We start from the raw sequence: 16,779 nt of genomic DNA, 5'->3' as shown, positions 1-16,779 counted from the left end.
TATGAAAGTTGTTTTCACGTGTGATCATCATTCTGTCCATCGTCATTATAACCAGACAGGCGATGGTTATGGATATTTTAGTGGTGGAGTTCAAGCCGGTTCCGGTATCGGGAGTTTGTTTAAATCACTCGGTCGTTTAGTGACACCTATTGCGAAATACGCTGGCGGTCAATTGTTACGGACTGGAGGTGAAATAGCGAGAGATCTATTACGGGGTAACTCGATCAAGTCTAGTGTTGTCAAGAGAAGTAAACAAGCGGGCGGTCGAGTGGTTGATAAAATTTTAACCCCAAAAGCTATAAAAAGGAAAAAAACAAAGTCAAAGAACACTTCATCCAAACGTCGTCGTAAACAACAGGATATATTCGACTAAGAACTATGTTGATGCATGCGGGTTCCCGAGAATGTCATAACTCCGGATTAAACATATTTAGTATACCCCACACACAAACCAGTATTGAGGAATCGCAATATGTCGTCGTCAAACCCCATAGTTTAGGTAATGTCATGGAAGTACAATTACCAAGGACGGATCGATATATGGATCTACAAAACACGTTCTTGAGATTACGTTTGAAGCTCACTAAACGCGATGGAACTGATTTAGCAAACGATACACAAGTGGGTCTGGTCAATAACATGTTGGATTCTCTTTTCAAACAAATCGATGTAACTATTTCAAATGAGGTTATCACAAATTCGGATAATTGTCATGCGTACAAAGCTTATATCTCTCGGTTGTTGAATGATACACATGGTGCCTCGGAGAGTTTTGTGCAAGGACAAGGTTTTTATAAAGATGTCGCTGGTTCTATGGATGTTCTTGGTGCAGCGAATACTGGATATGTTAAACGAAAAGACCTTACAAAAAACAGCACTCCGCTAGAGTTGATCGGAAAAATTCGAATGGGTCTTTTTGAACAGTCTAGATGTATGTTGGATAATGTCGACATGAAATTAAAATTTACACGTAACGAAGATAATTTCTGTCTGCTCGGTGATGCGGAAGATGTACAAATTGTTTTACTCGAAATGGAGGTGTATGTCAAACAGATGAAGATCGCCGAAAGTGTAAGCTTAGCACACAAGTCTGTATTACAGAAGAATACTGCCAAGTATCCCTGGATACGCTTACAAATGTCGACTCATACATTCGCGGCGGGTTTGTCGAAAATTGATAGAGAGTTAGTTAGCGGCACCATGCCAAAGAAGATCGTAATTGGTTTAGTCGAGACCACGACATTTAACGGTGTTCGGGCTAAAAATCCATTCAACTTTAAACACTTTGATGTTCAAAATCTTTCGTTAAGTGTGGATGGGCGTCAAATTAACGGACGCGAATTTCATTTCGATTTTGAGAAACATGGCGGACTCGAAGGATATATGGCACTATTCTCTCAGACAGGTCGCTGGGAATCCGAGGCGCCTTTAAATATTTCACGCAAAGATTATGTTAATGGATACACTCTTTTTGTGTTTGATTTGACACCCGATAATAGTTTGGGATGTTATCAACTTCATAAGACAGGAACTGTGCATCTGGTTTTGACTACGTCGAAGCCTTTACCAACCTCCGTAACCTTGTTATGTTTGAAGGAGTTTCAACATCTTCTACAGCTGAATCAAAAAAGACAAGTCATCGAAATATGAATACGTCTGAGATCAATGATATTCTCTATAACCACCCTGACACACAAAGTCTATATCTAGGAACTTATCCAGTAGACCAGTTACCGAAGAAACCAACTAGCGGAAAATTCGCTATCATCATTAATTACGACGAGTCGAGTTTGCCTGGGTCTCACTGGGTGTCTATATACCGAGATGACGATACTCATTTTCATGATTCGCTAGGTTTCGGACCGCTAAAACCTCGGATATTCCAATTCCTGGAGCCGGATGAATTTTCCGTGACTGGCAAACAGTTACAGAGTAAAACTTCGGATGTGTGTGGAGATCATGCTATCGCATTCTTGATAAAAAGAGCTCAAGGATTTTCAGTCAAGGAATACTTGGCTAATTTTGGTGATGATAAAAAAGTGAATGATACGATTGTACGTGTTTTTGTGAAGAGTTTGATTTCAGAGTAATAAACGAATGTGTAAATGTGTATACTTGTGATTCTTGTTGTGACTGTGAACAGCAGACTATTCTGTAGGGGCGAAACAGCGAATAATCCGAGAATATTATTCAGGTAGCAATCAATAGCAAGGAACACGATCGGTCATTTGATACGACTAAACTGCGACATCATATATTATAATTTACGATCAAACTATTTCGCACTGAACGGTCTAGTGTATAATCGATAGTAGCACACAACTGCACGGAAACAATTCAGCGCACAGGTCATTCGGAATATAGGACGCACTGCTTAATCCTCACAACAAGCCACGTTTCCGTCCGCGCGGTTATTGTTGGTGACTCGTACATATTCAACACCGCGCGAGAGATGGCTATACTCGAAAGTGCGAATCACCGCCACACCCGTAAGAACACATGGTAAATCACCAGAGATCCCGTAAGAATACACGACAGGCGAATCGCCGCCACCACCTATAGCAAAGAAGATGAGTCACGACCCCGAGTTTTTCACGGCGAATCACGACCACGCCCTATACCCGAAAAGGCGAATCACGACCGCATCCATAAGAACACATGACACCTCACCAGAGATCCCATAAGAACCAATGGTACACCACCAGAGATCCCGTAAGAAACAATGGCACATCACGAGCGATAGGGGGTCTGAAAGGGTTCCATCACCAACACGAGTTTTCACGGCACATCGCCGACGAAGCCTATACCCGAAAGGGTACCATCACCAGAGATCCCATAAGAACACATGGCACCTCACCAGCGGAAGGGGGGGTCAAAAGGGTGCCATCACCAACACGAGTTTCGCGGCACCTCACCAGAGATCGCATAAGAACCCCATGCAAAAAACACCAAGTCACGAGCGATCGACTACACTACTCACAGGAATCAACTCTAGTAATTGAACGGTGCGCTGACATTGCTCCTGTGCTATTTTGTGGGAGACTTTTCGATGCAGAATTTATCAAATTGAATGAACAACAACATCTGTTGGCCAAGCAGGATGATCTGAGGAAGACGTCAGAGCGAAAATTAGGAAAGGTCAATTATAGATGTTTTGCTTGTAATAGTAATAGTTATAGGTTCGGGCTTGCTTCAACTTGATCGTTGAATCATGGTTGGCAGTAGGGTTGCATTCGAAACAAAAATCAATTTATAACAAACATGTTTAAAACGAGGCCCTTGTTTAAAACATGTTTTTTCTTGTGATTTTTTCGTTTTTAAGCCATGAAGTCACGGTTATTCAATTGTGACATCATAGTGGATTGACATTGACAATTGAAAATATAAGGTAAATATAGCTTCTTTGACGAAATATCTACGTACTATAGTGGTTGAACCGACTATTTTGAGGGTTCCAACCATCCCATATCGTGTACGTCGGATATATCGGGTGTTACTGGTCCGTAGGCTGATACAACATGTTTTTGGAAAGTATTTACACAATTATGGTATTATTTTACAACTTAAAAAAAAATTTAAGGCCTTTGTTTAAAACACTTTAAAACATGCTTTAAACAAATTGTTATAAACAACCATTTGTTTTAAATGCAACCCTAGGTGGCAGGTCCACTACTCGATTTCCCTTCATTTTCATTTCATAGTAGGCCTAATCTATGAATTAGTTCAAGACGTGCATTGCGATATTGAGCTAGTCCCAATTCAACTCTTAGCTCATTGACTTTTCGCCATATTTGGTTGTCGGTTATCTTTTCGAAACATATCATATCAACGAATGTAGATAGAGTCGTCAGGAGCAATCTCCATTCTTGAAATATGATTAACTTGTATCCGTGCCCAGTTCCACTCTGTTTCCAGTATATGTTCTAATACTATAGTTGTATGAATCAGCCCTAAACATAAGCTACAGCATTGCATACGCAGCGTTCCATACAGCTTCGATTACGCATTATTCATTGTAAGTAGGCTATATAGCAAAAATACTGCAATCGCGGCGACAAGATTTCGTGGACTTTTTGTGACAATATTGATCGGATGGCACGTTCGTATCCTACAGAGCATATTCCAAGGTATAAACTTTAGGATGAATGCATAAGCAGGAATGCTAGTCAAACCTGCATAGTATTTGTATTATAAAAGAAAGAAATATTTCTATTAAAAAAACTATTGTGAATCTATGAAGAATCATGCCCTTGGATATTCCACACTCCAAGATTACGTGATCTTGTCTCATGAAGCCAACATTGCGTTCAGATAACAAAGATATTGTTTGATTGCACAGAAGAAGAAAATATCGATTGGCCATTGATTGAAACTTCCTTGAAAAAGTATCAGGTCAGACTCTTCAGTCGATTTTCGGAATGCTTTTAAATATTGTTATTTCTTCCTATCGTTACATTGGATATCGAACCCGATAATCGTATTGACGGGATGACGGCTATATGTTAACGTCCTCGAATCGTTGTCATGCTCATGTTTTCAGATCTTCTGTCGAGCTCGAAACCGAATAAAATCTCTCCTTCTCATTTCAGGTAGATTTCTTGGACATTGTTGTGAATACATCAATCGGTGATTACACTCGAATTTTGGAACGTGGGAGGAATATTTCCGCTCCTCGTCTTCGCGTCAATGCCCATGCGATGTTCGTAGTTGAGACTGAGCTTGACTACAAAAATTTAATGGAAGCATGTCAACAAAAGAAGGTAGCATTTATCAACTGGTATTATTTGCATATATTGAAGATACATCTCCCATCGATCTATTTCACCTCTGTTATTGAATTCTGCCCTAAATGACGAGTCCCCTTCGCGGTATTTAAAGTACCACCCGTCCGAGCTATCCACCGCAGTTGCAGAATTCGTTAGGTTTATCTCAAGCACCAAGTATGAAATTATGACCCGTGGTGTAAAACTTCAACAATAGCGGTAATAATACAGAACAATACTCAGTGTTGGGATGACTCGAGTCATGACTTGACTCGAGTCAGACTCGAGTCACTTTTTCGTATGACTTGACTTGACTCTAGTCACTTTGCTAAAATGACTTGACTTGACTTGACTCGGTGTATCAGAAATGTGGATTGACTCGTGACTCGGAGCAAAATTCACGAGTCAATTTCAAGTCATCAAGTCATCGGTGTGGATAAAAATCACTGTATCGTACATATGTTCGGATTGTTTGCGCAACGCTGGTGTAACCCGTGAGAGCGACCAATCATCCAATGATCGTGCGTTTTAATGAGCCTCCATGGAGCCCCCATGCATTGTTCTCTCACAAATGTATTGATCGCAAACGAAGTGATCGAAGCTGACAGCCTCTGTTGTCGTAAACTATAGTATAGTAAAGTAATTTTGCAAAATGTATATTTCTGTTCTGTCTCCTTAACTTGACCAAACCTCTTGTTTTATTGAAATTGTATTCGAAAATAGTTTATATAGTCCTCAACCATTGTCGCAGGCTCGAATTGTATCATATCAATTTGCAAAAGGGTAATGTATTGCATCAATTTGTTTCTCTATTTTGGCTGGAAACTATAAACTGAGGCTGTGCAATTACTTACGTAGTTTATTAGTTCTACTTATATGTGAGTGATACAGCGTCTTACTTGCGTGTATCTTTAACTCTATATTCGTTCATCGGTTCAAAATCAATGACCAATTGACCAGTCAATCTGTAGGTCAGACAGCTAGCAAAATGCAATGACGTAATCACGCCTCATACCTCGAAAAGGCAATTTGACTTGAATTGTGACTTGACTCGTGACTTGACTTGACTTGACTCGACTTGACTCGAGTCACCTCCGAAAATCGACTGACTTGACTTGACTCGAGTCAAAATGTGCAATGACTCGAAATGACTCGTGACTCGAAGGTAGTGACTTGATCCCAACACTGACTATACTATAATACAGAACATTAATAATATTAATCTCCTGACACAGATCGAATATATCAGATGCATATTTGACCATGAATGTCGTGCTTCACTCGATGAGATTTCGTCTCTCGTCAGCAACTCTAATTCAAAGAAAGTTACATTGATATACCGGAATGAACATGATATGCCGCAAAGAGACGAATTGAAGAGAGTCCTGAAGATTGCAAATGATTTCGATACTGATTTGGAAGTTTTAAAATGTGAGTCTTTATTTGAAATTCAGTGTATTTTAGATTATATAGTTGTATTAAATATAATGGGAGTTGTCACATAAATAAATAATCCGTTCTCTATTTTCAAATAATATTAGACAAAATATGGCATCGAATCAATATCAGGTTTGGCTTGCTACATCTGGTTGGAAATACGCAATCTCATATTCGATCTAATATTCATTTATGACTCCGTATGTATGTGTTGCCAGGCATGCCAGGAATGCTTGGGATTTATTTGGTCATGTGAGGTTTGGATGTATTTATATGAAATAAATCAGTCATATCGAGAGCTAATATTGAATTTATACCGGAGCGGAGCACAGCATCATCACATATTCGAACTATTGCGTGTCCAATGTAATGATGACGAGATTATTATGAAGTGGGATGTTTTTTTGTATCACATCCTCATTTCACGCAAGGGGCCGAATTTATCCCGGTCAAACAATTTGCACTTCCAATGTTACCAACTCACCAATAAATCGCGTTTGTACAGTTACATGCATGACGTACCGTTGTCTACACCAGCGGTTCCTAAATTTTTTCGCTTGTGGCCCACTAGAAAAAGTTGCTCTTTACATGGTTATGCAATGGCTATGCTTATTTATACAAACAGATATACGACTTAAGCGAGGTTGTATTGTTGATAGGTTTGCATTTAAAACAAACAGTGTTTTAAAAAAATAACTTTTTTTAAAAAAAAAATTGTGTTTTTTTCAAACGTTATCTAATTATGCCATAATTGTGTAGATACTTTCGATAAAACATGTAATATGAGCCCTACGGACGATTTACATCCAATATAGTCGACGTATACGATGTGGGGAGCCCTCGAAATCGTCGTCAGTTCAACAGTTATAGCATGTAGATCAGTGGTACGGATTGGGTGTTCTGATGATGAAGACCGCCGACCGTAAAAATGCTGCATAACGATGTAGTCCTAGTTAAATATAATTTTGGTCTGTTAACGACAGTGGTCGGAAGCCCTTTCGTGGAAGGAGCCATATTTACCCCATATTTTCAATTGTCAATGCCAATCCACTGTGACGTCACAAGTAAAGATTCGTGACGTCATGGCTAAAATAAACAAAAAAAAGTAAAAAAAAACATGTTTTGAACCAGGGCCCTGTTTTAAACATGTTTGTTTTAAATTGATTTTTTTTTTAAATGCAACCCTCATTATTGACAATCATACTCGCATTCAACGTCAATTACAAGCAGTCTCTTTCGTATACAGCTTAATTTCACTAAAAACCCAAAAGCTATGTGCACATAGTCATGGAGATGTATATCACACTGGAATTCTGATTGCTTTTGCTCCTAGCTTGGTATAGGATTTGGAAAAGGACTGCCATAATTCATCTATATTCTTGGAAACAGCGTTTTGAAAAACTTGGTATTTCCTAAATTAGCTGTTCATATGATGAAGGATTACTTGATACACTGCTTTCCAAATGGACTACCCATCCAACGAATCTTGAGAAGTAATATTGCATCGTAAGTTTAAGACCAGCCAGTGCAATGACGTTTTGGGGAGTAATTTCTTGTTTATGAGTTGATTCATTAGGAGCGTGAAATTAACTAAACGCTTTCCCCGAGACGTACCAGCTTAATAAAAACATAACAAATACCCAACTCATCGTCTATGACACGATAAGTTCCATTATGTTGGTCACATGTGCATATTCATCAGCTATGAAGCAGTTAGAGCGCTTTCAAGTCGCATATGTTAGCCTGTCTCCTGCTGTATGCCTCAATTTCAAAAATTATGATGATTTTTTCTTAAATTACAAAAATATTTGCGGCACACCCGAGAATCTGTGGCGGCACACAGTTTGGGAATCACTGATGTACACTGTTGACTGATAACGCACGGTATTAAGGAATTCAAGTTTAAATCAATTGTATTTATAACGATCAATTTTTGTACGAAACCAAACATGATTTTTTATACCTTTCGAAATGTGAACTTCCAATTTCCAATCCAATTTATCAATCCGAATATTTTCATTAATGTGGCTCTAGCAGTGATGGGAGGATTCAACTTTTTGGTATGACTTGACTTGACTCGATTCACTTAATACAAATGACTAGACTTGACTCGGCGTTTAAGAAATGTAGATTGACTCCTGACTCGAAGCAAAGTATCGTGTCAACTTCAAGTTACCAAATAGGCCTATTTGGATTCGAGTAAATCTCGGTGCGCTGATGGGACCTGTGAGAGCACCAGCCAGTCAATTCTTGTGCCTTCATTGTCATGTCACAAATAAATTGACTGCAAACGAAATGATTGAAGCTTATGTCGTAAACTAGAAGTAATCGGTTTGTATTAGCAATGTATCTCTGTTTTATACACTGCTCGCAGGGATCAGTCACCTATATGAACCTCTTGAATGATTTAAACCGAACGGATATAGCATATATATTTCTCGTCAGCAATAGATGCAGGTTTGAATTGTATATTATGGACGTGTAAGTGGCTTGTTGTGACTTGTGTCAATTTGTTTCACCTTTCTGCGGTATCGAATTCTATCCTCTATTTCGCATTGTAGTAGGCCTAATAGACTGAGGCCATACAGTTACCAACGTAGTTTAGCAGTTCTACGCTTCTGTGAGCGATACAGCGGCATTTAGCGTTAATTATATATTCGTGACTTGATTCAGAATAAGGATCGACCCAATCTGTACTTCAAACATCTTGCAATCATTCCTCGTCTCCAAAATTTCGATTTGTCTTGACTTGAATCCAAAAATCGAGTGACTTGATTTCACTCTCGAGCCAAAATATGATAAGAATTGTGACTCGTCTTGTGACTTGTTCTGGGCTCTTGTTCGATAGCTGATGACAATATTAATTTCGATCGCATCTGGAAGTTCCATTGCTAACATGAGCTCATGAGGGATTTAAAGTTTGATGTCATACAACACACACTTGTTGCAATGGCTGATACTGCATAAACTTTTATAAAAGGATAATACAGTCATTCAAGTGGCCTTCCCCGGTCTTCACGTTTAGTCACATATATTGTTCATCCGTCACGCATTTATACATTATACCCAGCTTCCTCTCATTGACATATGGCATACGGAAATTGTTTTGTTCAATCTAATCAAATATTATCATTTTTGAAATACCATTCTACTTTCTTCGATTCATCATTGGCATCGACTTTGAAATTGCTAAATTACTCGTTTTGTGAAACTAACTGTCAGAACGAGGAACGGTTGCAATATTATGCTAATAAATAGCCTACTTCACAATCTGAAATTTATTTCACATTGTAGACTTTCGGAAAGTCGAAGATGCCTGGAAAAATCTCGACAGGGATTATTTTTGGAGGTGAGTAGATGTCGCAAAAGTTAAGTGATGTAAAAATTAGAATTGAAATTCATCTTTTCATTCCACTGTCGATCAATTTCCATATAGGCCTACGCCAAGTTGCACAAAAAATATTCTGAGTCGCTAAGCATCGAACGTAATCGTACACACCGTCTATCGGCTGTTTATGACGGCAATGGCCTTGCCTTTTAGAGACTTCTCAATCATTCGTAATACGATCACCAATGTTTTGATCATTTTATGTCACAATACTTTTGTGCCAGGAAATTTGACAATATTATTCCGCGAGGAGGTGTCACATATATATCCACACGATCGTGAATGGGAGCCTGTCGTACCGTGAGAGGGAGAGAGAAATACTTTCATTTTTTTACTTGAAACTGGAATACAAAACAATCTAACAACAACATTAATAAGGAGACAGAAAAATCACACAACCAAAATTGGCAATCGCATAGGAATAACCGATATATGGGCCTTGTATCACTCCCGTTGTGTGCATCGAGCAAGACCACACACAGAAGTGTATCGGTTGTCATAAAAACTGCTCGTTTTTTATATTCTATATACATGTGATTAGTTTGATGCGTTTTCCCACACTGGGCACCAGTGTGAAATTAAAATGTTGTGATATTAAAATATTTATCAGTGGGAGTGTTGTAATGCGACTGATTACACTGGTCAAAACATATTTTTAGACAGACAAAGTAAGAGTGGTTTTGGGGTTCTGAAGGGCACTGATTCCGAATATGACCTCAGTTTTTTCAAATTGGCTCTTGTTGTGGAGATAACCCATGGTGCTATTTTGACCAAAATGCCTCATTTTCGCGGTAAAGACTATAAAATCGGCTCAGTTGTACTATAAAGTTTAGAAAATCAATATAGGTTGTTATTTTAACACGCAGAAGACTCTTTTAAATCAAAATAACAGCAACAGCACTATATTTAGGGGTAATAGATTTATCTTAGTTACAGGTTTTCACAGATATCATGTACATAAATGAACTCCAGTCATGTACATAAGTATTTACCTAGATACTCAAATAACGTGGCATTAATTCAATCAGTTTTACGTCAACCACTTACTGTAAATTTGAAATAATCAGTTGGAATATAATATTATTGATATATTCCAAATCACAATTGTTGTTTTTTTGTAAGATTTTCGCCTGTAAGCTATTTAGTGCAGTTTCTTGAAAGGTTCCGGCAATGGTCTGACATAATATGTTCAATTGTTCATCTCATCTGCCCTGATATCTTTATTTTGTTGTTCTGATGTCTTGGTAGAGCCTCTCCCCTTGCTAATCAACAAGATGATCAGGAAATATATCAAGATTCCTGAATAGGAAGTGAACTTTTATGCTCATGTTTGTGCTCAAGTGTTCGATATGCAGATACGAATTTTTGGACAACTGTTTGTGGTTGGGTGCTTTATGATCATCTAAAAAGTATATTTACTACATCTTAGGACAAATTACATGCAGTGATGTCCTTTCTAATGTGAAATTAGAATCTTTCATCGGTATTCGAATATACGAGATACCAGATTTAAGCTTCTCATTTGATAGGGTTACTAGGTACACCCACTTTGTTGACTCAGCGGAAAATTATCTATTTACCAGTCAAAAGAAAGGAGACGCATATGAGTATTGTAGTTAAGCCTTCCAAGGGCAAATTTTATAGTTTTATACTCCTCTTTATTCTTGGTAGAATGAACAATTGATACAGGAGAATATGTATTTCCGTTGTGCAAAAGTACAATTTTCAGGCTTGACAAACTGCTTTTTTGACAAAAAATATTTCGCATCAGGCCATGTTAATATTGTTAGAATGCCTGAGAATGACATGAGGGTTCTTCATAGTCAATTAGGTATTTATGCGCAGTATAAAATTAGAAAAAAGCTACGATTTTCTTCCTACCAAGTGAAATATTTACGGGTAAATACAGTAATTTTGGGCTTTTTAGGGGTATAAATTACTTCTGACAAAGAGCCAATCTGACAAAACTAATGTGATATTCGTAATCAGCAACCTCAAAATCCCCAGAAACGGCTCTCAGATGTTCTGCCTAAAAAAATTTCATTTTGTTGACCAGTGTTATTAATTGAATGCTAGACAGCGACACTAAGGTATTTCATTCTTATATATATATTGCTTCTGATGCTGTGTAAGGAACTTGTGTTCCCGTCTTGACAATACACCAGCTCAAACTTGGTACAGCTGCAAAATGTCTGGTGTCTGATGTTAGAATTCAACCCTTGTAGTGCTAAGAAGCTTCAATTGTTTATGACCTCTGAACTCTGATTTAGTATTTCTGTTCCCTTCATTTGGTGATTAGGTAAAGGAATGTTTTATTGATAGGTTAGGATATAGTGTATAAATGTCTTTGTGTGTTCGCTAGCCCTTATTGTTAGTTTACCTGTGTTGTCTACGCTGGATGCTACTTGTTGCTGTAAGAACAGATTATCTGTTTCTCTGAAATAAATATAGTTCGATTGAAGATATATCTCAAGCCTCGAGGAATCAGGTCACGATAGGTCGTTCATGAAAGCTTCAAGAAACGTTGTAAAAATGTTGTTAAAATGCGTGCTACAAATCAAATTACTTTGGGTATACTTGATTAAACTTTTTCGTAATATATTTCATGCTGATAATGATAAGTGAGTTACAATCTTACCATAGATTTTTTTATGGCGCGATAGCACCACCTCGCGGCTCATGCATTTTGAAAGGTTTCAATTGGTAAAAATCACAAGAAGTGAAAGTTAAATGACTTAATTCAGACCACGAGTGTGATTTAAGATAGGCAAAATGAGCAGATTCATTACTTTTAGTGATGTACTTGGAAAAACTGATTCGCGAGTGTGTTAGATAGATTACTTCATTGTATGTGTAGACGTATTTATATTTATGATATTTATATATTATGGAAGCATATTTAAATGTAACATGGTTTTGATACTGTCAGCACTGCGTGGCGTTAAGTTAAACCAAAATACAATCAGAAAATCTATTGACAGATCACTGCTCACGGTCTCAAATTTACATCCAGTTCTAAGAATCGGGACAACCGACTTTCAGCCCTAATTTTGGCAATGATGACGGTTGCTTGTAAATTCTCGTCAATGTTTCTCACGCATGTTCGTTATATCATCAAATCAATGGTTGGCTTGTTTTAAATATACAAATACATATATATTATTTCCATAATGTCGTTCATTATAATCAAATAAAAATATTAAATTTTGGATTAGTATCCCAATTTTATACAGTGCGGCTCGCGAATGGAGTCAAATGTCGAATGCGGTCCGCGAACTAAAAGGTTTGTCCACCCCTGCTATAAACGAACCTCTGCATAACTAGTCAATTAATTTAATGACCACAAATTTCCATCTCAGGGTACATTGAATCCCTGCAATTTATATCACTACGAGCGCAGTTCCGTCGCAAAAAGTCAATTCCTATTTTGTTCATCATAATTTTGTATACGTACGCGGTCCATCGTCAACACACAGTCCACGAAGTTTTCGTGTTTGATGTGTTTAACGTGTTCGATTAATAAGTATATTTCTTTACTCGGAGGTATTTGCTTTTCAGAGAATGGCGACGTCGGAGAGACGAATAACAAACGCCAATATCGCTGTCATCATAATCCAACAAGACTTTACGAGCAGAATGAATGTGTTACATTTCAGAAGTCAAGGTCACGATTTCGCGCTCGATTGATGCATTTGACACGTTATCATTTAATGATATCATTTATATTGTACATTTTACAATTATAAAGCCGAAAATACTTTACTCGAAGTTTTACAGGGATCGTCATATCCAGGAAACGTCGAATCGATGCTCGATACATCCTCGGATGAATGTTTTATGACGTAAATTACTAATTTAATGGATTGCTGATATATTTTGTTGGGCCGTTTTCTTTATTGGTGCGGATTCTTTCGCAAGTCAGAATGGCTATCGCTGTCTTCTATAATGAGTTGATGTATTGTATATTGTGTAAGATCGTTGGATCTGTTTCTGAATCATGCGGTCAAAAGTTTCTGAGCATAAACTCAGCTTGGAATTATCCGTCGAATCAACAACTAATTGTACAACTAATTATTAAGGCAATTAACCCTTGTACGCTATCATGTATATTCGTGATGTTACTTGCTCATCACCACTAGTTGTTACATATGAATCTTAACGATGATAGAAGACTTCAGTTTTATCTGAATATAGCAATCAAAATCTGAATATGTGATTTTGCTTATTTGGTGTTTTAGCTCAGTGTTCTTCAACCTTGTTTGGAGTGGTGAACCCTTTAAAGCCGCAGCTTTCACTCATGCTGACGTTTCATCGTTGCCTCCGACGTGAGCGCTGTGATGACTAAACTACAGAAAAAAGTTATCACACCCGCCTGGTTGCCGAATAAGTTTTTATTTGCATACTGAGATAATTAAGAAACACACCTTAACAGTCCCGCGCGTGGCTGGTCACGGCCAGAGGTGGTTAGTAACAAGGTACTTCTACTTTTTCGAAGTACTCAAATTGTTTTCCTTTATTTGAGTACTTACTAAAGTAAATCTAATAATTCCCTACTGTGTCATATTTGGTGACTTACTTGCTTTGCACTTGTCAAGTTGAAATATCATTTTCTTTCAATAAGTGAGACAGAGAGAGACCAAGACGGCGATATTCCGGGCTGTCTTCACGGACAGTACAGAAATTTTGTCATTCCTCGCGCGTAATATTCACTGCGTAACCAGTATGCTCCACAAGAAACTCTCGGGCAATGTATAACACCATGTAACAAAAATTTAGTTGAGACGATTTTTTGTTATTTCCTATACCACATTCTTTAGTAAAACATGATTCCGGCATTCATTTGCGCCAATTAAGTGTCGTGTAAAAATGTTATTTCAAGCTTTTGGAACTTCCCGCACCATGTGTTCCAAGCTCTTTTGTTGAATTTCCTATTAACTGTGACGTCACTTTGATCCATTATTCAATTCATAATAGTTTGTTGTTAGTAACAATCATCTTCTCAGTCTCAGATAATAAGTCTTGGCTACTGCAGGCAATCTCAAATTCATTATCGTTTTGTTCTGTTAATGCACTGATTGTGGATCTAGTGCAGTGGTTCGCGACCTTTTCGTCTTCGCGGACCCCTTTTGACCGTCAGAGATCCCCGCGTACCCCCGTAAGTTTTCGTTCAAATTTAGCTTAATTATCTTGCAACCGTGATATGACTTGTGCATCATTTAACTGTAGGATAGTGATAAACAGCAACAAAATGACTTATCTTATAAATGATATCATACATTAGGTAGAAATTGCATCGTTTTTTATTATTTAAAATCGAATTTTAAGGTGCATTTAATGAAAAAAGTGGTCGTGTCTTGAAATCCCGCGCTCTTCATTTGATATGAACGGGCACTGAAAAAATCCATTTCCGCGAAGATAGGTGGCGGTGAATGTAACATTAACTCGTAACGCTTCCGACGACACCTTAAAGCAGCTAAATTCAGAAACAGATTAATGAATGAACGTCCACATCGGCCAGTCATTTCTATCCAGCAGCTCATCTTGAAGTTATTCTTGTATAGTGGGTATGTATATTACAGAAGAAAATGGATCAAAGATTTCCATTTCTGGCGACTGCTCACTAGTTTGCTGAGACTGCCAACTTGCAAACATTTCAAAGTCACCCTGGTTAACCTCACTACACCATTTTTTTTAATTTTTTCACAAACCCCGACAAAACATCTTCGAATAGCATTATATGTTTGTATCATTAGGTTGCTGTAAATTCCACAATTATAAGAAGTTTGCAGAGAAGGATATTGCATTTCTGAAGGCCATTTTTGTAATGTGAGTCGTAAGGTTTAACCAGTCATGAAGCGAGTATGTCTCCTGATTTACCTAATTGAAAAAATACAAATTGGGCTGTCAATCATTTTGCAAATTTGGAGGTCTCGCGGACCCCCTGGAAATGCTTCCCGGACCCCCAGGTTGAGAACCACTGATCTAGTGAGTATATTCTAATCATTAATATCAACATCACAAAATCTGCCTGCGAGCTTTTTTTATATGTGTGTGGTCCGTATATCAGTTTGAAACAAGTTAAGTACAAAATATAGATAGGATTTAAGTTTTTTTATAGTTATAAACTTCACTGTGGCATGAAGATTGGAGACAAAGATAAAAACTGGGCATTTCATGTATTCTTCGAAACATGCCAATGAAGATATGGAGGATGGCTAAGGAGAGATCGGCATTCAATGTCATTTGCTATTGAAGAATCTGAAGGGAAATTCGAAACCTTATAGCCGACTCTTATTTCTCTATGGGTGACGTTCCAAGATTCAGAATAACTAAAGAATCACTTGACATTGCATATCCTTCTATGCCATCTCCTCTTAAGCACCTGTTCCGTATTGCAGTAATTTTTTACTGCCCAGACTACCAGGCAAAAAAGCTCCAGAAGACTCGACAGGGCTTAAAGATGCAGAAAATGACTCTGATGACGACTTCCATATCTCCCATACAGATATAAATCCAGAACCACACATTCCAAACTTGATGATTTAGTTGGGACTCACTAAATCAAATGCGGAAATTCTGTCTCCAAGGTTGAAACTAGGGAACGATGTCCTTCGTCGAGAAAAGGGCATGAACGATTTCCACGGTATTTTTCTGTGGCAGGTTCTCTTTGCTTATGCGGGAATGTTGGCAATCTTTTGTAAAGCACTTGACAATAAAATGCCTGTGAGAGAATCAGGAGCATTCAAGGCATTTTGAGATGTAGTTGAAAATTTTCTTTGAAATAAACGAAGCAATGAATATAAACCTCTGGTAAACAATATGACCAAGATATATGGAAAAATAAAGTACAAGTAGTGTAATGATCCTTTTTATACGCACGCCCTCAGGCGATTTAGAATGTAAACTCTCTCATAATATAATTTACGTCTGACTATGCCCGGTTTATGATGTCATCAAAGAGGAATTAGGCGACTGCAGTAGGTTATAGGTTCGATTCCCACTTATTCTATTATGTGTATTTACCTGGATATTCTATTATGTATATTTGGGTTAGTGATATACAATAATTCATTATACATTAGTTGATACTTTTCTCAGATATTCTATTATGTGTATTTAGGACTAATGTCATCTGTCCATATTTTTAAACTTGATTGTATGTGTAGGCCTACAAGTTACGGTCCCTGCAGG

The 16,779-nt window shown here is 37.8% G+C and overlaps 1 protein-coding gene and 1 pseudogene across 1 annotated transcript in view; both read left to right on the top strand.

Annotated features, from left to right (window-relative positions):
* Positions 1–13,797, top strand: part of LOC145457015 (uncharacterized) — a 53,883-nt gene extending 40,086 nt beyond the window's left edge. Inside the window, exons 4-9 of the mRNA XM_080335174.1 lie at positions 2,983–3,138; positions 4,312–4,392; positions 4,590–4,760; positions 5,999–6,194; positions 9,495–9,549; positions 13,147–13,797. Coding sequence (XP_080191300.1) covers positions 2,983–3,138; positions 4,312–4,392; positions 4,590–4,760; positions 5,999–6,194; positions 9,495–9,549; positions 13,147–13,174 — 687 coding nt within the window. The 3' untranslated portion in view covers positions 13,175–13,797. The remainder of the gene's footprint in view (positions 1–2,982; positions 3,139–4,311; positions 4,393–4,589; positions 4,761–5,998; positions 6,195–9,494; positions 9,550–13,146) is intronic.
* Positions 13,798–15,081: 1,284 nt separating this feature from the next.
* Positions 15,082–16,429, top strand: LOC145457572 (uncharacterized; annotated as a pseudogene).
* Positions 16,430–16,779: the final 350 nt, after the last annotated feature.

The sequence above is a fragment of the Botryllus schlosseri genome, chromosome 15 (genome assembly GCF_051294905.1).
Source record: "Botryllus schlosseri isolate E-star chromosome 15, Bs_hap1, whole genome shotgun sequence".
Classification (NCBI taxonomy): domain Eukaryota; kingdom Metazoa; phylum Chordata; class Ascidiacea; order Stolidobranchia; family Styelidae; genus Botryllus; species Botryllus schlosseri.
This window is presented reverse-complemented; position numbering and strand designations above follow the sequence as displayed.